Below are 22,237 nucleotides of genomic sequence, written 5' to 3' on the forward strand. Positions count from 1 at the left end.
CATAGGTAAGTTCCGTAACCTTTCTAGCAAGAGCAGTGATGGTGATGATGATGGTGGTCATACCTGGTGTTGGAGCTGGGTCGCTGTGGGCTCCCGCCTGCTCCCCCAGAAGCTGGCCCTCACCCCCTGCTGGCACCGACCGCCCTTGGGCCACTGCCACCTCGCATCCTGGCAGGCCCCTCCTGGGGATGTAGACACGGAGCCTGTGTCCCCAGCTCCCGGCCCAGCCTGCTCATCCAGCCCTCTGCCCAGAAGGGCTCACAGCAAATCCCCAGCCTGCCTGCATTTCCCCCTCAATATCCTGGTCTCTAAACCACAGGACTCAAAACGTCATCTCCGTCAGCGTGACTGGGATGAATGTCATCTCAGGACCGGCTCTGAAAACCTCACGGGGATCCCTTGTGTTCCCAGATCCCCAGTGGGGTCGTATTCTCCCTGCCCCGGCCTTTTTAGCCCATTTTGCTTGCCTGGGATGCCCCGTGAGGTCCAGCATCAAGACGGTTTGAGATGTCTGTAGCCTCCCATCACCGCTCCCAAAGGTCCAATTTTTTTCCCTTGTAAATCGCCTTGGAAGGAAGCAGGGTTTTTTTGCCCTGTGCAGTCTGGGTTTTACTGGCTGTGTCTCGATGGTGCTGTTTAGCCTGTCCCTCGCTCCCCGTGTCTCTGGTGTACAGACCTCGTCAGACTGAGGCATCGCTCTGGGGACAAGATGATGGCCTAGAAGTTGCAGTGCGTGGCCGCTGGGACATGGACAGTTGTCCTCCTTATCCATGGGGCATCCATCCCAAGAGCCCTGGCAGGTGCCCAATACTGCAACGGTCCTGAGCCCTGTACATGCCAGGCGTACCCCTGATAAAGTTCACTTTATAAATTAGGCCCAGGGGGCTGGCACTGTGGCGCAGCGGGTTAATGCCCTGGCCTGAAGTGCTGGCATCCCATATGGCTGCCTGTTTGAGACCCAGCTGCTCCACTTCCGATCTAGCTCTCTGCTATGGCCTGGGAAAGCAGTGGAAGATGGCCCAAGTCCTTGGGCCCCTACACCCATGTGGGAGACCCAGAAGAAGCTCCTGGCTCCTGGCTTCGGATCAGCTCAGCTCTGGCCATCGCAGCCATCTGGAGAGTGAACCAGTGGAATGGAAGACCTCTCTCTGGCTCTCCCTCTCTCTGTAACTTTCTTTCAAATAAATAAAATAAATCTTTAAAAAATAAATAAATAAATTAGGCCTACTAAGAGATTAACAACTATAAATCCTAATAAGAAAAATTGTGATAACATGTCCTAATAAGAGCTATTGAAAACTTTAGAAATTATTTCTTTCTGGAATTTTCCATGTAGTACTTTTTGGACCCGGGGATCTGAAACTGTGGAGAGTAAAACTGTGGGTAAGGGAGCCGGCGCCGCGGCTCACTAGGCTAATCCTCCGCCTTGCGGCACCGGCACACCGGGTTCTAGTCCCGGTCGGGGCACCGATCCTGTCCCGGTTGCCCCTCTTCCAGGCCAGCTCTCTGCTGTGGCTAGGGAGTGCAGTGGAGGATGGCCCAAGTCCTTGGGCCCTGCACCCCATGGGAGACCAGGAGAAGCACCTGGCTCCTGCCATCGGAACAGCGCGGTGCGCCGGCCGCAGCACGCTACCGCGGCGGCCATTGGAGGGTGAACCAACGGCAAAAGGAAGACCTTTCTCTCTGTCTCTCTCTCTCACTATCCACTCTGCCTGTCAAAAAAAAAAAAAAAAAAAAAAAAACTGTGGGTAAGGGGCGGCAGCTTCTGTGCACGGCGTGGCTGCCAGGGTCACGGTGACAGTGGCTGCCGGTCACACCTGCTGCCTGCAGCTGCCTCCCTCTCAGGGAACCTTCCAGGCCTGCCGGCCGGCCCTTCTCCTGCTCATCTGCTCATGTTACGGCAGGAAAGAGAGCCCTTCCCTTCACCGTGTGTGGACTTGTCCGATTCCCACAGGGAAGGCCGCCTCAGCGCTTCAGTCTGCATGCCCTCGTTTTATTTTATTTTTTGTCCAGTGTTTGGAATAACAAGGTGTATCTCTGGCACCCTGGGAAACATTTGTCTGTTTCTTCTGGAGCTCATTAGGAACTCATTAGAAGCATGAGTATAGACGAAGAAATTTTTTTTTTTGGACAGGCAGAGTGAACAGTGAGAGAGAGAGACAGAGAGAAAGGTCTTCCTTTGCCGTTGGTTCACCCCTCAATGGCCACTGCGGCCGGTGCACCACGCTGATCCGAAGCCAGGAGCCAAGTGCTTCTCCTGGTCTCCCTTGCAGGTGCAGGGCCCAAGGTCTTGGGCCATCCTCCACTGCACTCCCTGGCCATAGCAGAGAGCTGGCCTAGAAGAGGGACAACCGGGATAGAATCCGGCTTCCCAACCGGGACTAGAACCCGGGGTGCCAGCGCCGCAGGCGGAGGATTAGCCTATTGAGCCACGGCGCCAGCCTAGATGAAGAATTTTAATTCATCGCCATTTTTATCCTTACTGATGCCCAGATTCTCCCCTGTTGGGCACGGGGGCTCCTTTTATTTATTTTTTAATCAATTAATTTATTTGAAAGGCAGAGCAGCAGAGAGAGAGGGAGAGAGAGATCTTCTTCCATCACTGGTTCACTCCCCAAATGGTTGCAACACTGACACTAGGCCAGGCCAATGCCACCAGCCAGAAATTCCCTCCCGGTCTCCCATGTGGGTGGCAGGGGCCCACACACTGGAGCCATCTTCCATTTCCTTCCCAGGCGCATTAGCAGGGAGCTGGATCAGAAGTGGAACAGCTGGGCCTTGGAACCGGCATTGCTAACGGGATGCCAACCTCACAAGCAGCTGCTAAACCTGCTGTGCCGGCCGCAGTGCCAGCCTCTCCCCGCCTCCAAGTCCCCTGAGAGGCCTCATCTCTGCCAGCTTCCTCGACTCCCAAGGGTTCGGGAGGCTCCAGGCTCCTCGTGTCTATTTCTTGTCCAGGACCAGCAATCCAGCCGTTTCCCTGAGAGGCCCTGGTCCCTGTGTGTGGGAAATGGTAGTTAGAGGCCATAATCCAGCCAGTGGGGATGCTCACTGCTACTGGGATGGCCACTGTTTCTAGGCAACACTGGGAATCCGTGTGGATTCCCGAGGGTGTCTCCGCCCTGCCAGCTGTCCGTGCTGGGGGTCATTGTCTGCACGGCCATGCACCTGCTTTGCCGCAGAGGTGACCCCACTTCTAGGACTGACAGGAAATAAAGGTTCTCCAGTGACAGTGCTCAGCTCAGCTCCACACACGCCCAGCGGTGAGCGGCTGAACTGCCTCCGTTCCAAGGTGCCAGCAGCTGTAAGACGCACCATCCATCAATCTAGTAACAGCCTTTTAGAGCAAGAGAGAAACACGACCTCATTGGATGAACGCTTCGACTGTTAAGATTTATGCCAAACCCCAAACTTAGAAATGTAAAAGAGAAACAAAAGTTTATTTTAAAATCCAACAAACGTGACAGCAGCCTGCATTGCCCAGGATTCCAGGGATGTGGAGTTGGGGGGCGGGGTTGATGGCCAGACCCAAGTCCCAGGGACCAGGGCCTGGGGTCTGGGCTGAGCCAAGCTGGGAAGTCCAAGGTAGCCTGAGGCAGGAGGGTCCTTGGAACAATGGGCAGACTCGGGAAGGTGAAGGCAGGATGTCCCACGCAGGGGGGACCACCCACTGGCGAGGACAGACTTGTCTGGGGCCAAGGAGACAAGTTCAGAACAGTGGCTGGGAAGAGCTTGGGTGCTGGGGGCTCCTGCCTAAGGCCTGGGGTTTCCATGGGATGCCCAGGCCTGTGGCTACGGAGCACAGTGAGGCCAGACCAGCTAGAGTCACCTGCCCCTTCCTGTCCTTGTCCCCAGTCAGGAGTTGTCAAGTCCATCCAGTGCTTGCCCCTCTCTGTCCTGTAGCGTGAAGAAGAAGAGACACACTGCCTTCGGTTTTACAGTCTGGGACATACAGAGAAGAGTCCCCTTCATCCCCCTAACCCGCAAATGCCTGTGCTTCCGCCTCGTCTCCCCTAGGCCTGGTCCTCGTCTCCCAGGCTCACGGTCGGCGTCCCTGCGTCCAGGCCTGCCCTTTCCCTGCTCCTGCAGTGTCCTCACGGCCAACACGTCGCAGACCACTGTGCACGCCTGTCTCACTCCCCGCCCCAGCTCCAGATCTTTTATTGTCTTTTTTTTTATTATTATTTTGATTTTCTTGCCAGGATAAATAACACTGTTGTGAACATCTTTAGGCAGAGAGCCTTTCCAAGGTGTGGAGTAGATTTTCCAAATGGGCAAAGAAAATCCCAGCAACGGAATCAGGGGCTAAAAGCTTCAGAAAACGGCCCCTGCTCCCTCTCAGCTCCGGGACCGCCTGGGCTGCCCCTCTCCTCCCTGCAGACGCCCTCTGATCTCAGATGAGAGACGCCCCTCACTCTGGGCCTCATTGGTCTCTACGCCGCCCCTTCCTGAGCCCGATCCAGCCTGGCTAGCACTGGGCAGGGGGCTTCGACGGGGTGAAAGGGCAGGGCTGAGTGGACACTGGCCCCTTGGTGATGCCTACCCCGCCCCCTACTCTGGCCCCACCTCCTGCAGATTGATTGACGGCACCAACATCACCACAGAGGATGAGCACATGTGGCTGACCCCCTTCTCGCCAGGGCGGGACCACCTGGTCACAATCCGCTTCGACAGAGCCCAAAGCATCGCCGGCCTGCGCTTCTGGAACTACAATAAATCTCCAGAGGACACGTACCGTGGGGTAAGCCGGCAACGGTGGCCACTGTCAGGGCAGCGGCTCCTTGATGAATGGCCGGTGTGGCAGCGGAGAGGAGCATAAATCCACCCGAACTTTCCAGATGGAGCCGGGGCTGACACCCAGCAAGCAAGGGGGTAGAGAGCCAGCTTCTGGTTCCTCCCGCAAACAGCAGGCGCAGACCCAAGAGCCAGGGGCGGCCTCAGGTGGGCGGGCAGCATCAGAGCCCCGTGGCTTCTGGTCTTGGGGACAAAGGGAGGCGGGAGGGGGGTCTGCCGCAGCTCCCCACCCCCCTTCCAGGAAGCAGTGTGGCGCCAGGCCCATGCTGAGAGCCGTTTTGTTGGCTGCACCACGCAGGCTCTGGGAAGCAGGTGCAACACCCCCATCCGGCAGGGCAGAAAGGTCCCGAGGCCCACCCAGGCCGGCCGGACTTTGGGCCTGCGCCTGTGACTCCCCCGCCCCCCTACCCTCCCCCCGTGCTCTTCCCTGGCTGGGGGCTTCTAAGAAGGAGTCAGCGTTTGTCCCTCCCCTGCTGAGGCCACCACAAGCCCAGCCACACAGCGACATAGCGACACAGCGAGGCCTGGGCACAGGCATTGGAGCCTCAGCTCTGCCCGCTGCCAGTGACCTGATTCCCCTGGGCTGGCATCGCCTTTGCCACACCACAGCTGACAAAGCAAGGGTACAGTCTCAGTGGACCCAGAGCCCCTGGCCCTCCCGGCGTGGCAGGGGCAGAGCCAGCTGTGTGTCCCTGTGCCGCAGGGGTCCCGCCTCTCCCCACCTGCAAGGCTGAACCCGGAGCGCCTGCCTCCCATGTCTGGCCCAGCAGCCTTGGTGCCGGGGCCAGCGGCCACACGGGGCTGAGGGAGACAAGGGAGGCACACGTGGCCTGCGAGGACAGATCGCCTGGTGCAGCGGGAAAGATGGGGCGACTCCTGTTCCCACAGCCCCTGGCGGGTGTTCAGAAGCCAGGGCCTTGGACTCCTGGGATGGGGCTTCAGAGCCCTTCGGGGGGCCCTGGGCAAATGGCTTTGCCTCTCTGACCGAATCTCCCCAGCTCTAAGGGGGAGGCGATAACGGGAACCTTCTGCCTGGGCGTGAACAGAGCGCAGGGGCCCAGCTCTGCCTGGGGAAGTCAGGGGTGCTGCCTGGAGGAGGAGGTGCAGCCTTGGAGGGAAGACAGGAGCTTCCTGGGCCTCTGTGTTGCTGGATTCACCTTCCGCGACTCCAGCCAGCGGGCTCCAGCCCTGGCAGCGGCAGGCTCACCTGCCAGCGCCATGTCCAGCAGGGCAGAGAGCCAGCAGAAGCCTGGGAGTCAGCGCCGATGGAGCTGGCCTGGCCCAGGCTGCGAATCCCCTCATCCCCGCCCCGGAAGAGGGCAGAAGGGAGACACAGAGTGCGGGACCAGAGCCTGGGGACACCCGAGCCGGGAGCCAGGCTCACTGTTCTGTGCAGGCATTGAGACTGGCCGGCCCCTCCCTACCCCCCTACCCCCCCCCCCCGGCACTTAGCACACACCCCAGCAGATCCTGGACACCTAGAATCGGGGGTGGGGCCGGAGGAGGGCTGGCCCAAATCCCTGTGGAAACAGCAAGCCCTTAGACAGATAGGGGGATGGTCTGGCTGGCGTCTGTGCCACCGAGAGACCCAGTGACCACTGAGGACGCCGCTGGCCAGCACCTGCCCAGAAGGAGGCACTGAGCACCGGGAAAGGAGAGACAGGCGGCTCCTGCTGGCCCAGGGGTAGTGCAGGGAGAGGTGTGGACCTGTGGGCCGGTCTGGAGTAGCAGCACCACAGGCCAGCACGGGGAGAGATTTCCTGCCGGCCACTGTTCAGGGCACTTTGCCCAGACAACCCGTCGTGTGCCCATTTAACAGATGAGGAAGGAGAGGCCTGGGGAAGCTCCGTAACTTGCCCAGCTACCACTAGTGGCAGGTGTCAGAGCACCTGCACCCACGCCCTTGGCCGCCACGCCATTCCCCGGCAGGCTGCTGCCGCTGGCGAGGCTGGTGAGGCCTGAAACTTGGGGGCTGGGAATGGATGCCGGAGCCCGCAGACGGCAGGGCCCTCCGCTCTCTGCCCAGAGCAGCCTCGGACGTGGAGTAGGGGTGATGCTGAGGGTCGGACCTTGGTCTGGGAGACAGGCTACCCGCACCCCCCAGCTCTCGCCCCCACGCCACTTCCTGTCCTTGAGCAGGGCTTGCTTTCTTGTCGGCCAGGCCAAGGTCGTCCACGTGTCCTTGGATGGCTCGCGCATCTCCCCTCCGGACGGCTTCCTCATCCGCAAGGGCCCAGGCCACTGCCACTTCGACTTTGCCCAGGAAGTGCTGTTTGTGGACTACCTGCAGGCCGGGCCATGGCTGCCCCAGCCCGCCAGGAGGTGAGCGCATGGCTGGGGCCTCCGGGGGGCGGGGGTAGGCATGCAGAACCATTCGTAAACGCTGAGTGTACCCCTGTAAACCACACCCCCCAACCATGTCCAAATGCCACAGGCCATGCGCGTGAAACACAGTGGCTTTTCCCTCCACTGTAGCTGGTCGTGGGGAGCAGTTGCCTCGAGACGGAGGGGGAGCCAGGGGAGGCTGGAGGGTGCCACCCACAGACCAGGCAGAAAATCCCAGGGGAGGAGGAGGGGGGGGGTGATGTGGAGGGAGGCGAGAGGGAAGAGAAGGGGCCTCTCCTGCCCCAGGGCCAGCTCTGTGCCTGCTGCTCCCAACCACGTGTTGAAGTAGGGGTTGTTACACCCATTTTATAGATTTGTAAACTGAGGCCAAACCCTTCAGCTCCCTCCCTCCCTCCCCCCTCCTCTCCCTTCCCTCTGCCCACCAGGCCCCTGGCGCTCGAGTCCCTCCGGCTCCTGTCTGGGGCAGACACCCCCTGCCCAGCTCCTAACCCCCACAGGGCCTTTGCTCTGCCCCTCCCCTGCCTGGAAGGCTCCCTGGGGCCCCGCCCACAGCTGCCTCCTCGGAGAGATGTAAGGTAGCCTGGCCCCCCCTGCCCATCCCGTCCCATACAGCGTGGGCTCTCTGGGGCAGGCAGCAGGTGGGGGTTAAGGGAGGGGCAGCGGTCCCCCCCACCCCCCGCAGCCTCAGGTCACAGCCCCTCCCACCAGCCACCAGCCGCGTGGCCCTGAACAGTCACCGCGCCTCCCTGGGCCCGGGACAGGCATGTGGCCCCTCTGCTCGGCCTGCCCTGGGCTGTCCGGATCTTCACGGAGCTGTGTTTTGTCTTCTCAGGCCCGACACGCAGAGCCTGGAGCGGCCGAGCATGGACTACGAGGCCCCGCTGATGCCGTGCGGCTGTATCCTTGTCCCTTCACCGGCACCTCCCCCCGCCCACGGCAGGGTCTGGGCTGCCAAACCAGCAGGAGCGCAACGCAGGGAAACTGAGGCAGGGGATGGCAGGGCTCCCAGGGCTCTCAGGGGAGGCAGCACCAGGGCCCCCAGCTGGGAGAGGCTGCAAAGCTGAGCTGACCGCCTGGCCTGGGCTCCTGCCAGCCTGCTCCTGGGAGCGCAGGGCCAGGAGAGGGCTCTGTGCCGGTCACAGCCACGCCCAGCCCTCCTGGTGCCCACATCTCCCCGTTTAGCCCCCCGTGGGTGGGAATGGGCGCTCTGTTCTTGTCATTTTACAGTCAGGGAAACTGAGGCGCGGGCCTCTGTTGAGCCCCCCATCCTGCATGCTCCCTAACCCCGCCCCCGCCCCCTACTCCTGTCCCCAGGGGGAGGGGGCCTGGAGGCAGGTGAGGGTCTCGCGGCACACGCAGTTTAAAGGCAAGGAATCCGGTGCCACGTTTATTTTGATAGACCTCAGTCTCAGCAAGAGAGGAAACGTGTCTCATGGGGATCACTCCACGCCCTGGCCCCGCCCCGCCCCCCAAATCCTGCTTGTCACCCTCGTTCTTTGTTCTGCCCCCTCCTCCTTAATCTGCGCTGCCAGTCATTTTCCAGTTCCAGCTGCTCACCAGCTGGGGCGACCCCTATTACATCGGCCTCACCGGCCTGGAGCTGTACGACGAGCGGGGAGAGAAAATCCCCCTGTCCGAGAACAGTATCCTTAATCCGCGGGCAGGGGCGGGGCGGGGCGGGGCAGCGCCAGCCAGGCCGGGCCCCCAGGAACCAGCGCCCCGGGCTTCAAAATGCCACTGGGCTCTGCCACCCCCAGCCACAACCCGGCAGGACGCCCACGAGCCGGAGGCCGCCCCCAGAGAAGTGCAGGCTCTTGGGCAGTCCAAAGGCTCTGACAAGGTCTGCAGCAGTGAGAAGGGGGTTCCCGCATTGCGTTCCAGGCGGTGTGAGCCTAACCCAGGAGCCCTGGGCTCATGGAGTGCCTGCCCCAGCGTCTGTCCACTGTGAGCCCACGAGCCCTTCCAAATATTGGACATGAGCTGCCGATGTTTCTAGAATCCAGGGCTCGGTACATGGTGCCCCGTTGGCTCTCGTGACAGTGCTGTGGAGTGAGCTGTTGTGCCCCCGTTTCACCCAGCCCCACCCTGTGCCCCACCCCTGGCCACTCCAGGAGCACCGTATCCCCAGCCAGCTCTCTCTACTCCCTTCCCCGTGAACTTGAACCTGGCCGCCCCTGCACAGCCACGCACCCCGGGGCTCTCGTCCTCCCCAGAGCGGGTCTAACGCAACTATGCCCTCTCCCACGCTGCCCAGAGCAGCAGGCCCGCCAGTCCCAGGGCCCTGGGTGCCGGCCGCACACACAGCTCCTGGGTTACAGCCTCCTGGACACAGCCTCAGACATCGCCGCCTTCCCGGACAGTGTGAACTCGCTGGAGGGTGTGTGCGGGGACGCCCGCACCCCCGACAAGCTCATCGATCAAGTCAACGACACCAGCGACGGCAGGCACATGTGGCTGGCTCCCATCCTGCCCGGCCTGGTGCGTGCCTGGGGGCGGGGACGAGCCAGGCCGCTCAGAGGGGTCAGGTGGTCGCTGGCGGCCAGCTGGGGTCACTCCCAGCCCAGCAGCCCTGAGACCTGGCTGCACACAGGGCCGCAGGTGTCGCCTGCAGGTGTGTGCCACTGTCTGGCGCCCCGAGGCCACAGGGCCCAGTGCTCCTGTTGGAGCCCTGAGGGCGGCTGAATTTGATAACCCTGACCTTCACTGTTCCAGGGGCACACCCAGACAGGGCCCTCCCCGCCCAAGCCCGCCCCGACCCCTCCCACTCCAGACATCCCGAGCATGGCCACAGGCTGGGACCAAGGGTCTGGGACCCACATGGAGTTTTTGCTTCTTCCTTCGGTCTTGCACTGGGGCCCTAATATTTGAGAGCCCTGAGCGGGGGGTGGAGGGGCGGCTGGTGGAGCCATGGGGGTCTTCCTTTCCTAGCTGGCTTCAGCCGTGCTGGCTCTTCAACTCTGCAGCCCAGGGTCAGAGACAGAGGCTTGGCTTTGCATTTCTGAGCGGGAGAGAGGACAGACAGGGGTCAGAGCCCTGTGGATTCCTGGAGGGGGGGCAGGCAGTGTCTGGGCCCGATCCAGGGGGAAGGCCAGGGACAGTCCCAGCTGGCTGCGGGCACTCCCCGGTGGGCCACACCAGACTCAAGAATGCAGGCCCTCCCCGTGCCAGCTCAGCAGTTTGCTGCAAACGCAGCCACACGTGCTCCGATTCCAGATGGGCTCGGAGGAGGCGAGAGGCGGTGGTGGGGATTCCGGGCCCGGCCACCTGGGCAGCGCCGGGGGGCGCAGCCCCTGCCCACGCCCGGCGCCCCTGCCTCCAGACACGCCCGTCTGCTCCCCCGGCAGGTGAATCGGGTGTACGTGATTTTCGATCTGCCTACCACCGTGTCCATGATCAAGCTGTGGAATTACGCGAAAACGCCGCATCGCGGGGTGAGGGAGTTTGGGGTAAGTACTTCCTAGCTGGGTTTGGGGCTCGGGTTTTTTGGAGGTAATTATGCTTATTGGTAAGTAGGCTGCCGGCAGTCACCATGTGTGGCGGTCTGAGTGCTGGGAGATCGCCACCCGGAAATGAGTTCCAGACCCCAGAGCTGCCGCCCAAATCCACCTGCCTTTTCTCTTCTGTTCTGATTTTTGGCTTTTGGCGGGAGGTGACTTTTGGCGGGGGTTCTCAAGGACGAGGAAGAAGCAGGGTCCATCCAGGACCTCCCGGCTCGGCCGCCTGGGCTAACCATAGCTAAGGGTTTTCATGGGATTCATAGGCCCTTCGCACCTCGGTTTGCACAGCTGCAGTATGGGGCTAATAGCACTTGCCTTTCCTGCTGGCTGTTGAAGACCCCGAAATCACGCAGGCCCGGGACCCGGTGGGCTCAGGGAGGCGACGCCCATCTCCCAGAGGCCCGCTGGTCGGTGTGGCAGGGAGGACGGGGAGCCCACCAGCCCCGGGGCTGTCGTCTCTGCAGCTCCTGGTCGACGACCTGCTCGTGTACAATGGGATCCTGGCCATGGTGAGCCACCTGGTGGGCGGCATCCTGCCCACGTGTGAGCCCACGATGCCCTACCACACCATCCTCTTCACGGACGACGCCGGCACCTGGCACCAGGAGAGACACACCAGCGTCAGGTGCGTTCCGGCCCGCAGCCCCAGCCAGGGTGGGCGGCGGGGGCCACGCGGCCGGGGCCGGACGCGACCTCCTGTCTCCGCCCCCCTCCCCCCCAGCACCCAGGTAGAGGACCAGGACGTGCAGCTGACGAACGAGAACCAAATCGTGACGAACGCCAAGAGGAAGCCGGGCGCCGTCGACCCAGGTCAGCCTCCTCCCTCTGCCAGCTCCTCCGGCTCCCTCCCACCTGGTCCCCACCCACAAGGAGCCGGCAGCCTCGCCCCCGCCCCTGGCTGCCCACGGGCGCCTCTCCACCACCCAGAAGCCTGCCGAGGGGGCGGGGCGGGGGCGGGGGTAGGTTGGGCGGGTGGGGGAAGGCAGAACCTCCCTGAGCAACAAATGACCTGCCCGCAGGCACAGGTGTGGCCTTGTGTAAGCCCGGGGCTGCAGGTGCAAAGGGAGAAAGGTGCTCAGAGGAAACCAGTAGGGGATGCCAAGGCGAGGGCTTCCTGGAGGAGGTGACATTGGCACTGGATCCCATGGGATGCGAGGCACCAGCAAAGGCATGCCCAGGGCCTACTCCAGGCAGAGGACAGGCCAGGGGGCCAGGGGGCCAGGGGGCTAGGGGCCGGGTGTTTGAGGGCCTGCAGGCCGCCTAAGCTATGGGTTTTCCCACAGAGACTGTGCAGTGCCCTCGCCCCCCAGCGGCTGGTAACTGGCCACCCCCGTGCTCTGCCTTGACAGCCTTACGCCCCAAAACCTGCCTCAGCACGAAGGAGCCGGTGAGACGGTGGCGGTGCTGACCCACGGTGCCAGAGGGAGAGCCGGCTGCCAGCTCGCGGGCGCTGCGGCCGGGACACGGGGGCCTGCCGTTCCGGGCTGCACAGGGCGATCCCCGCCCGCCTCCCCTGTCCGATCCCGCTCAGCCACACTGGGCTGACAGGTGGGGGCATGGTGGGCAGACCAGGGACACTGTGTCTTTCCTAGGGTAGCCAGTGCCCAGTCCTGCCTCCTCTGGGGGCTCAGGGACCAGTGTCTCTCCTGGGTGTTCAGTGTCGGTCGCGGTGGCCACGGCCCACTCTCTAGGGGAGCTCCTGCTGTGTGGGCCTCTTAGGGTGGGTGTCCTGCTGAGGTCCCCACTGTGCTGTAGCCAGGCCCAGAAGGGAGGAGCTGGCCGCCAGGGGGCCGACAGAGCCCACCCAGACGCTGTGTGGACGCAGAGGCGGGGAGCGCACCCCACCTGGGGCCCGCACACCACAGCCCACCTTGTACTTGAACTCAGCCTGGAGAAGCCGGCCCCCATTGCACTCCCCGGCTGCCCCTTCCGGATCTGTTCTACGGCTCTCCCTGGTCGCTCCTCCCTGCCTGTCGGTGCCCTGCGCCCCTGAAGCCCTGCTGTGGGGTCCCCGGCTCTCCGGGCCCTCCCCGCCTGCCGGGCCAGCACATCCCAGCGCCCTGGAAGCGAGCCCGGCGCCGCCGCTGAGCGACGCCCCGCGCGCATCTGTTTCCATCTCTGTAACAAGCTCGGATCAGGGGCCTAATTGGTTTCCCAGGGGTGGGTAATTTCTCGTTCCAAATATTAATCCGTTGTTCGGCTGGCAGGCAGCCCGGCCCGGGTGCCAGTGCGATCCTATGCGGCCGAGCGCCCCGCAGATACGGGCGCGGGTGTGGCTATGCGGATGGGCTGCTGTGCGGGTGCGATCCATCACTCCTCGGGCTTACGTGGCTCCCAGGAGAGACCCAACCAGCTCCCAGGCCCCCCCCCCCCCAGTCGGGGCCGTGGCTCTTAGAGGGGGCCTCAGGCGTGGGGACACGGGGGGGGACCCTGGACCGGCTGCACATGGTGGGGAGACAGCCGGGGCGCCGCGCGCGGCCGTTGGCTCCCACACTCCCAACGATGTTGCTAATGACTGATGGATGTGCAGCTTTAGGAAGCAGGGAAGAGAAGCTATACAGGCGTTAACGCTAACATAAATTTCTATTTTTTTTTTCTTCTTGCAAAATCAATAAAAGATGTTATTAAGGCTGCAGCCTGGCGCGCTGGAATGGGGTCAGATGGCGGGAGCCCTGAGTCAGCGCTTGCCGGAAGCAGCCCGTACGACGCCGAGGGCCTGGGCTGAGCCCCTTCCCCACCTGCGGAGTTGGGGGGTGGCCCTGGCTCAGCCTGCCCAGCACACGGCAAGCAGCCCCTGCGCGTGGCGTGGTTACCGTGAGCCCGGCGCTGCACGCTGAATCCACGCACAGCCCCGTGGGAAAGGATGCTCCCATCACCCCCTTTCACAGAGAGCACAGAGAGGCTGTGTGACGTGCCCAGGACACACAGCCTCAGAAGCTGTTAGTGCCGAGAGCCAGAAGTGACCACATGACCATCCGTGGGTCTGTCAAGGGCCTGGGGTCTCCCTTCTCCAGGAGGGGGTCCTGGAACAGGAGCCCCCAGGTGCCGGGCACCTGGGCCCCCTCCCCGTTGCCCCCCAGCCCCCCGCTCCCTTCAGGGCTGAGTGTTGGGGCTCTTGGCTTCTGGGTAAAGCAGCCCTGAAAGGGGGCTGCATTGAGGGGGTACTGGCACCAGGTAGGAGGGACCTTTGGGGCTCCCCAAGTCCCCGGTACTGGGGAGAAGCCTTCAGCCCCACAGGCGAGGCCCCGGCCCCACGTGTGCCGGAACGTTCAGGGACCTTCCTGGCTCCTAGAAGGGGCCCCACGGGCGCGGCCGCCCTGGCGTGGAGAGCGCTCCCCCCTCCCTGCCTCCCTGCAGCCGCGCGGGCCTGGGGGCCTCACAGCACCTCAGCCTCCGCAGCCCGCAGCCAGAGCTGTGTGCTGGGTCCCAGGGGCCAGGCGAGCGACCTGCGGGGACCCCGGGCCCCAGGCTGCACAGGCCCTCTCCGTGGGAGGCGTGGCTCCCGATCCTGACCGTTTTATTTATTTTCCACATGAACTCTAAGTTTCAAATATTGACTCAACTTAAACAAGCAAACGGAGTAAGCCCAGTACCGCGTGTCTGCGGCAGGCTCGGGTCTGTCCCCCACGGTGTGTCACCCACCTGCCTCTGCGGGGACATCAGCCCCACCATTGCTGCCCGCCCAGCCCCCACCCCGAGCTGCAGCCTCCTGGGAGGAAGAGCAGGGAGAGGAGCCCCTCCCCCGGCCCCTCAGCCCCTGTCTGTGCGGACAGCCCCCCGGGTCACTGGAGTGGGCCTTTGGGTCCTGGGGGCGGGGGGCTTCCCCTTTGGACATCTCCACAGCCCCTAGTCCTGGCCGGGTTACCGGACCCAGACCTGGGCTTGGCTGCCCGGGTCTGGCTGACTACCGGTCTAGGCAGTGTTAATCAGTTAACCCTGGTCTCCCGTGAGAGTTCATGTGCAAGGTCAGATACTCCGCTTCCCTGGGAAGATGAGAAGACCTGGCAACCCAGGTCCCGCGTCCCCAGCTGGGCCCGGCACCTGGGCAGGCAGGGCCCCCTGGCACCCCAGTCCCGCCTTCAGCCCCTGTCTTCACTGGCATAACCTGCACAGCCCGAGGGCGCTCTGAGGCCTGGGCCTTAACCGTCTGGTGTCCACACTGGCACCAGCCAGGCCAGGGGGACTGGGGAAGAGAGGCAGGGGCTGGCCTCTGCCCAGGGCGGAGTTTGTGTCCCCAAGGAACCTGGGGGTGTCTGCCACTTGGAGCAGGTGCACGGGGGTGTGCCAGGTCTCCGGGTGCTTTGTGGCGCTCGGATACTGTTTTCGGTCTCCCAGCCTCTGCCTCTGGCCGCCATATTTTGTGATCATCACAGCCAGTACAGACCAGTGCCCCTTGGCAGGTGCGTCACCAAAGCCAGCTGTCAGAGACATCGCAGGCTTCAGCGGCAGGTGTGGTTCTTGGGGCCTTTGCACATGCCGCCCCTGCGGTTCCCTGGTCTAAATCAGAGCCTTCCTTGGCTCACCTGCGGACTGCGCCTCACTACCCGAGGGATGGCTGTGTTACGAGGGTTATTTGCATCTCCCCCAGACTGTGCGCCCTGGGAGGGGGGCGGTGGCGTCTGTGGAGTCCCCTTGCACAGCCTGGTGCCTGGCACGCGGAGCTCCCTCGGTGACTACCTCCTGGGTGAGTGGGGCCCACGGCAGGTCAGTGGTAGACTCAGGACTCAAACCCAGGCTCCTGACAGTCCGCCGCCCCAGGCTCATTCTTCAGCCTCGGACAAACACCCATGAATCCAGCAGATGCTTCCATTACCAGGGGAGCCGGGCACATGGCGGAGAGCGTGGCTGGGGCAGGGCAGAGGGAGACGGCAGGGACACAGCCCGGCCACTCCCAGAGGCCACCTCTCACCAGCCTGTGGCCAGGGGAACGGAGCTGGGAGCACACGGCCCGCACACATTAGCACACGCGTGTGTGAGGTCCACCTCTAAGGCCTCCCGTGTTCCCGTGTGTGAGTGTGTGACCGGGGAGCATGTGTGCCCAGGCCGTGTGGCTACAGAGACATTGGACGCACGGCGGTCCCGGGCAGTCCCGGCTGTGTGGGAACTGCTCTGGGCTGTGCTGAGGCCAGCGTATGGGCGGCCACACGGAACACGCCCCGGAGCCAGCAGCCAGCCTGGCAGGGTGACGCCACGTCTGCCTAGCCCGGGGCAGGGCTGGTGGGCACAGCTGCTCCATCCAGGCCCCCGGATGTCACCCAAGCCGCCTTCCAACCAGGTGGCCTGGGGGGGGGGGCGACCCTCTCCCCCCACCTGGAAGTGCCGCCTTCGATCCAACCAGCAGCCTTCCTGCTGCACAGGAACAGTCCAGGAAGACCACCACCGCCGGCCCCCTTGTGTGCTCTCCCCCTCCCTCCCCGCAGCGCTGTCCCAGGGGCCGCCCCCATAGCGCAAGCAGTACTCACACGATGACTTAGTTCATAGTTTTCTCAAAGCCTTTGTTCTTTTTTTACTGAAATGCCTATTTTGGTTTTCTCCTAAGCAATAGTGTCTGCGAAATCACAGCACTGATGTGTCCATTACACATTTTTTTCTAATACACATTTACATAAACACAACTATTAAAATAGATGGAAATGTTGCCAAGGCGCCGGCTCGGTTCTGGGAGGTCCCGGGGCAGGGAGAATCTGGAAGCCCCGCCCAGCCCCCCGCCGCCCTGCCCGAGGCCAGGCTGGAGCTCCCTGTGCCCCGGTGCCCGGGGCCCTGAGCTCCCTCCCAGGCTGCGCTCCAGCTGCGGGACTTCCCGGATGAGTGACACGTGAGTTAGCGCATCACTCACTTGGTCCGTCAATGCATGCGTGTTGAGCAAGCCCCTCCACCCGTGTGTCCCCTGGGCACCTCTGAAGCAGAGCCTGTCTCCCCCAGTGGCACCCACCCCACACCACGGAGTTCACGGCCCACGTTCCACTGCGCCCTCGTCAGTCCCTCCAACCCGAGTCCGCCCGGCTGCTCCCTCCCCCAGGCCACCCCTGCTGTCACTCTGAGCATCGCAAGGGTGCGGAAGGCATCTTTCTGGACCATGTACCTGCTCGCATGCGGTGGCTGGCACAGGCTCTGAGCTTCCTATGCCCCCGCACCCCCGACACCCTCCCCGGCCGGCTCCCCATGGCCCTCCGGCCCCTGCTCACCCCACCACCTGCTGCCTGGGCTCCCGGCCTCCAGTGCCACTGTCCCTGGCTGCCACTCTGCCCCACGGGTGGGTGACGTGATGGAGAGATGCGTGGTGGGTAAGGCATGGACCAAGGGACGAAGGGACGGATGACGGATGGCTGGGTGGGTAGTGGTGGGTTGATGAATGAGGATCTGGACGGATGGATGGGCGGGTAGGTGGACAGACGGGAGCCAGCTGGAGGGAGGGGTGGATGGGTGAGCAAGACTCTGCTTCGAGGAAAGCTCTGGAGACCCTCCGGGCAGCGGTGTGGCCTCCTGGGAGGTCTCGGGAGCCCCGGTTCAGGGCCCAGCGCTGCCGTTCGTGGGCTCTGTAACCGCCAGCACCGCCTGCCCCCTCATGGTTCCACAGAGAGACACTGGGCACAGGGCCCTGAGGGTCCCCGAGCTCCAGAGAACCGCGGCTCCTTCGCCCTCCCTTTCAGTCCCCGGCCTTGCCCGCCCTCTGGAAGCCAAGACTGTGCCGTGCCCGAGGCGCCCTCCATCCCCTCCATCTCTGGCCCTGGCCTCGGCACTCAGGGCTCCATGGCGGGTGATGAGGGGGCAGCCACGGCTGGCCCGGCGAGCGACTGGCCTGCACACACCGCCAGATCACAGGTTCAAGACGCATTTATTGAGCCCCTGCTGTGTGCCTGCCAGGTGACCGGCCCCTCTCCCGCTGAGCCAGTGTGCTGCCCCCCCTTCCTTCAGGGGCCCAGCTCCCTGCACCCCCCCCAGGGATCCGCCCCTCTGGGCGCCTCCTCAGCTTCCTGGCCGGCTGTAGGTGTCCCGGCACGCAGTGGTCAGTGGCTGCGTCCATCCGGTGCTCCGGCCGCGCCGGGTGGGCTCTGTGCGTGGTGGCGGACGGAGAAAGTTCAGGGCCGCTGTCCCGAGGTGTCTGTGCGGCCGCGGGGGACCCTTGGACTCATCCTGGCCCCCAGTGTCCAGGACCCCAGGGTCCAGGCAGGCAGGAGGCACGAGCCTGGCGTCTCCCCCTACACGCGGGCTGAGTCCACAGCACCCAGGCCGGGCTTCTGGGATGCCAGGGGGCGGTGCCAGCGACGGCCCGAGGTCCAGGGGCCGGGCTGGGGTCTCTGTCACACCCAGTGACCCAGGACCCAGCACTGGCGGCTCAGCTCGGGCGCCTCCTGTGCCGCGCTCCGAGGCCAGGAATCCCCCACGTGCGGCTGGTATCCTGCAAGAGACAAGAGGGCAGTGCCGACAGCCCCTTCCTCCAGCCCCACCCCCGCACGCCCGTCAAGGCGTGGGGGGCAGGCCTCCAGCCTATCAACACACCTGCGTCCAGCACCCACCCCTTCACTGACGAGGTATCCTCCCATGAGTGTCAACCCGCCCATCAACCTGTCTACACACCTCTCTCTCCACCCCATCCCGCCCCCAGCCGCCCCCAACCGCCCTCAGCCGCCAGCTCACCAACACGTACCCATACAGCTGCTGTCCGCTTACCAACCATTCATCCACCACCCTTGCACTCTTGTCCCCTGCACAACCACCCACAGCCCTAAAAGCCATTCGTGTCCCCTCCCCAGTCAGCACACCCGCCATGCACCTGCTCACCTCCCACCACCCCCAGAATACACCCTTTCTACACCCACATGCACCTGTAGTCTCAAACACGCCACCCCTGATCCAGTGTCCTGTCCCCTACCGACAGCTCAGCCATCCAACAGCTGGCCGCGTGGCCCCCCGCCGTGCACCTGCTCCCACCATCCACCCATCAGCTGCTGCTCTCACAGCCTGGGCAAGAGGGTGCGGCCAGGGAGACCCCCTTCCCCAATGTTCTCCCTCCTTTGTCCTGATTCTCAAAGGATCGCGCCCGCCCCGCCCCCACCCTCCCTCAGTGCCAAAGCCGTTCCCATCTCACCGTGGGACCTGCTGACAAGTCCTCATACCTACTGTCGAAGCCTAAGCACCCCGCTCAAGTGCTGCCTCCTACATGAAGCCTTCCCTGACTTCCTCTCCCTGGCGACCTGCAGGGATGCACCCACCAGGAGCAGCACCCTCCTCCAGCTTCATCCCCAGGAAAGCAGGGGCGGAGCCCACCCCCTCAAGGTGCTGCAAGCTGGGACTGTGGGGGTGGAGACCGAAAGAGGAAAACCCACAGAGGAGGAGAGGAAGGAGAAACCAGCAGTGGCCCACTGGGCTCCGTGCCTGCCCCACGCCTGTGAAGTAGGTTCTGCCCATTTCACAGATGAGGGGGCTGAGGCTCTGCAAGGAGGAGTCGCTGCCTCGGGACTCCCAGCAACGGAGGGGCTGCAGGGGGTTCACTTCTTCCCGAGGGCTCCCCAGGGTTTGGTTTTCCCGCTATGCTGTTCGTGGATGCCCCGACATACTTGTCACACTCTAGGGTCAGATGGGCTCAGCAGAAGGAAGGCACACGGGGGCGGAGCTTCCTAGTGCAGCCAAGCCCCTGCTTGCACAACTCAGAGTGTCCCGTCAAGGTGGGAGATTCTCTCTGGTGATAAGGCTGGGTGGGAAGAGGCAGAGAGGGAGACTCGAGGGGATGTGTGGGTGTGTGGGTGGGTGTGGGCTGTCTCTCCCTTCTGTTTTTAATATTCCTTAATGCTAGTGTATTGCACATTTCACTGTATTTTTTAAGGGGAGGGAAACATTTTGCAAACATTCTGGAATCATTTGGCCTTAGGAAAAAAAAAAAAACCACAACATTTGTTTTGGCCCAGCTACTGAAACAGTTGCAATCTTCTGAGATGCTTGCTGCCAAGATAAAGGTATTTGGGCTTTTAAGAATTTTTTAATCTGGAAGCAAATATTTGGTGCACACGAGGTTTGACTGTCTTTCTAATGGGTATCCAGAAGAGACTGGGGCTGCTTTACGGCTGCCAGGAGGCACACAGTGGAGGGCTTACTGGAACCCAGGGAAAGTGATAATGGATTTAAAAAAAAAAATCCAAAAACCTCTCTCTGTTGTTAGACTTGGGCTCTCTGCCCCCTGGACCTGGAGGCCACACCCCGAGGACTGGGCCTTCCCCACTTCCCTGGCCTCCCAGAAGGGGCTCAGGGCCCGGAGCCATGTACGGAGCGTGCGGGGAGGAGCCCCCAGCAGCCACTGCTTCGCCTCTCTCCCCATCTCCCTGTCCTGCACTTGCAAGCCAGCCACCAGCCAGGGGGAAAAAAAAAGGCCCTGGGCTGTGGACTGGGGCATCGCAACTCAGAATGTCTCCCGGGCCCATGTGAGTCCTGGAGACAGTGAAGTGGGCAGAGGCAGCTGCGTGTTGCATGGAGATCGTCGGCTCAGAGCTTCCCGGAGGTTCAGAGGAGTCGAAAACGGGGATTACCAAATACAGCCTCCTGACCTGCGAATGATGACTACTACGGATTTTTAAAAATAGGAGGGAAGCCTCAGACAGTCCATGGGAAATGCAGAGAAAGGAGAACTGCGCATGGGCTTCGCACTCTTCTGCACCAAAATAAACTTATCTTTTAAAAACATTTTTATTTCTTTATTTGAGAGTCAGGGAGGGGGAGAGAGAGAGAGAGAGAGAGAGAGACAACAGAGAAAGAAAGCCCTCATCCAATGCCTGCAATGGCCTGGGGTCTGAAGCTGGGATCTCAACCCTAAATTAAATTTTTCCACAAATCTGTTTATAATCATTTTTTAAAATTTGAGTCAGGGAGACAGGCAGACAGAGCCCTCCCATCTACCGGTTCGCTCCCTAAATGTGCAGGAGCCCAGAGTTCGCCCTCAGTCCCTCACAGGAGCGTCAGGGACCCAGGCACCTGAGCCCTCACCTGCTGCCCCAGGGTGTGCATCAGCAGGGAGCTGGAGGCGGGTGCGGAGCTGGGACTCGGGTGCTCTGATACCGATGTGCGTGTCCCAAGTGGCATCCTGACCTCCATGTCAGTGCCAGCCCCTTTCCAAAAACGTACTTTTTGAGGTGCCTTTGTATTTCACACAATCCGTGGGTCAGGGAACACCTCCTGGGTCAGACAGCCCCAGGAGGCCGGTGGGTGACCCTTGTCTCCCACTGGGTCTTTGTTGCCCGTGCTGGTCCCTTGCCAGGATTGTTCTTCCCGCCTCTGCTGGCCGCTGGCCTCTGGACCCTCCCGTCTCCTCTCAGATACTTCCTCCTCTGGGAAGCCTTCCCCAGGGCTGTGGGCAGGGGCCGTGCTCCCCGCCTCTCCCTGTGCCTTTCAGGCTAACAAAAGTCGGGGTCCAGGCTCCACCACCTAGAAGTCACCTGTGTGACTTCTGAAAACAACCTCACTTCTCTGAGCCTGCAGGTGGGTGTGAGACGCCCTCCACTACCCAACCTCCAATGCCGGGTGGACGTGACAAGGACACATCGTGAGCTCCGGAGGGGGCTTGGGTTCAACGACCTCTTCACAGCTAGGGGAACGGAAACCCGTGGGTGGGAAGAGATTTGCTCAAGGTCCTGCTCGGTCGGCTGAGCTCCTGTGGAGCCTCCTGGGCTTGGAGAGCATCAGCCTTGCAAATGCGATTCCTCTGCTCTCGTCAAACTAGACAGGAAACCATGAGCACACTCGCTGTCTGGTCTCTTCTGGCCCTGCCTGCTCGGGCCTTCTCCGGGAGAGGACTGGGTCCTGAATCCTCTCCGAAGCACTGAGATCCCAGGGACCAGCGCCCAGCTCTGCTGGATTCAGTCAAGTCACATCGATGGTTCGAAGAATGGATTCACTGGGCTGAAAGGGCCCCTCGAACCAAGAGTGTCAATGCTGCTGCAAGTGTGCAGACGGGGAAACAGAGGCAGTCAGAGGGGGACTGACTTGCCCAGGGTCACTCTGCAGCAGTGGCTGCTCCTGCTGCTCCAGACCCATGGCAGCCCAGCCTGGTGGGAGGAGCTGGGGTCCCTTACAAGGAAGGGCCATCTGAGACACTGCCCCAAGGTTGACCAGAAGACCCAATCGTTCCATCCCCGCGGGCAGTGCACTATTGTGCTGTCCATGTGCTGAAAGCCTCTCCAACTCTCAGGCCCACCCAGAGCCCACCACTGCCCGCTTGGCCTTGAACTCTGCCCTCTGGGCCACTGAGACTGAATGGAGGAGAAAGGACTCAGGGCTGGCACTAAGGAGTTTGGTTTGGAAACTGGTTACCTGGCGACACAACAATGCTCTAGAATGGCACCTCCTCAGTGAGGGCACCTTGACTGCGTCACGCAGTCAGCTTTGCCTTATAAACCTTCAGAGCTGCCAGCATACTTGGAACGTGTTTCCTCACTTCCTCCTCGTCTCTCCTACGGGGCTGTGCTGTGTGTCACAGGGGGACCAAGGCCAGCCCTGCTGTTGCCTGTGGCTGCATCGGCAGCACACAGCCCGGCTCCCAGTGCAGTATGGAGAGCGCCTATCTGTTGACTGGATGAAGAAGAGAGGACCAGAAAGCAGCACTGATTTTCATG

At 62.4% G+C, this 22,237-nt stretch overlaps 2 protein-coding genes across 2 annotated transcripts in view; one reads left to right on the forward strand and one right to left on the reverse strand.

The window, feature by feature from the left end:
• The window catches only part of LOC133750452 (katanin-interacting protein-like), a 64,356-nt gene extending 51,092 nt beyond the window's left edge, over positions 1–13,264 (forward strand). The window contains exons 11-19 of the mRNA XM_062180056.1: positions 4,576–4,741; positions 6,956–7,116; positions 7,973–8,037; positions 8,673–8,783; positions 9,479–9,618; positions 10,485–10,586; positions 11,102–11,262; positions 11,359–11,447; positions 11,921–13,264. Of these exons, the coding sequence (XP_062036040.1) occupies positions 4,576–4,741; positions 6,956–7,116; positions 7,973–8,037; positions 8,673–8,783; positions 9,479–9,618; positions 10,485–10,586; positions 11,102–11,262; positions 11,359–11,447; positions 11,921–12,045 (1,120 nt within the window). The 3' untranslated portion in view covers positions 12,046–13,264. The remainder of the gene's footprint in view (positions 1–4,575; positions 4,742–6,955; positions 7,117–7,972; positions 8,038–8,672; positions 8,784–9,478; positions 9,619–10,484; positions 10,587–11,101; positions 11,263–11,358; positions 11,448–11,920) is intronic.
• Positions 13,265–17,938: 4,674 nt separating this feature from the next.
• LOC133750771 (germ cell-specific gene 1-like protein) overlaps positions 17,939–22,237 on the reverse strand; it is a 60,544-nt gene continuing 56,245 nt past the window's right edge. Inside the window, exon 5 of the mRNA XM_062180440.1 lies at positions 17,939–18,036. Coding sequence (XP_062036424.1) covers positions 17,939–18,036 — 98 coding nt within the window. The remainder of the gene's footprint in view (positions 18,037–22,237) is intronic.

This window comes from Lepus europaeus, chromosome 21, assembly GCF_033115175.1.
Source record: "Lepus europaeus isolate LE1 chromosome 21, mLepTim1.pri, whole genome shotgun sequence".
Taxonomy (NCBI): Eukaryota; Metazoa; Chordata; class Mammalia; order Lagomorpha; family Leporidae; genus Lepus; species Lepus europaeus.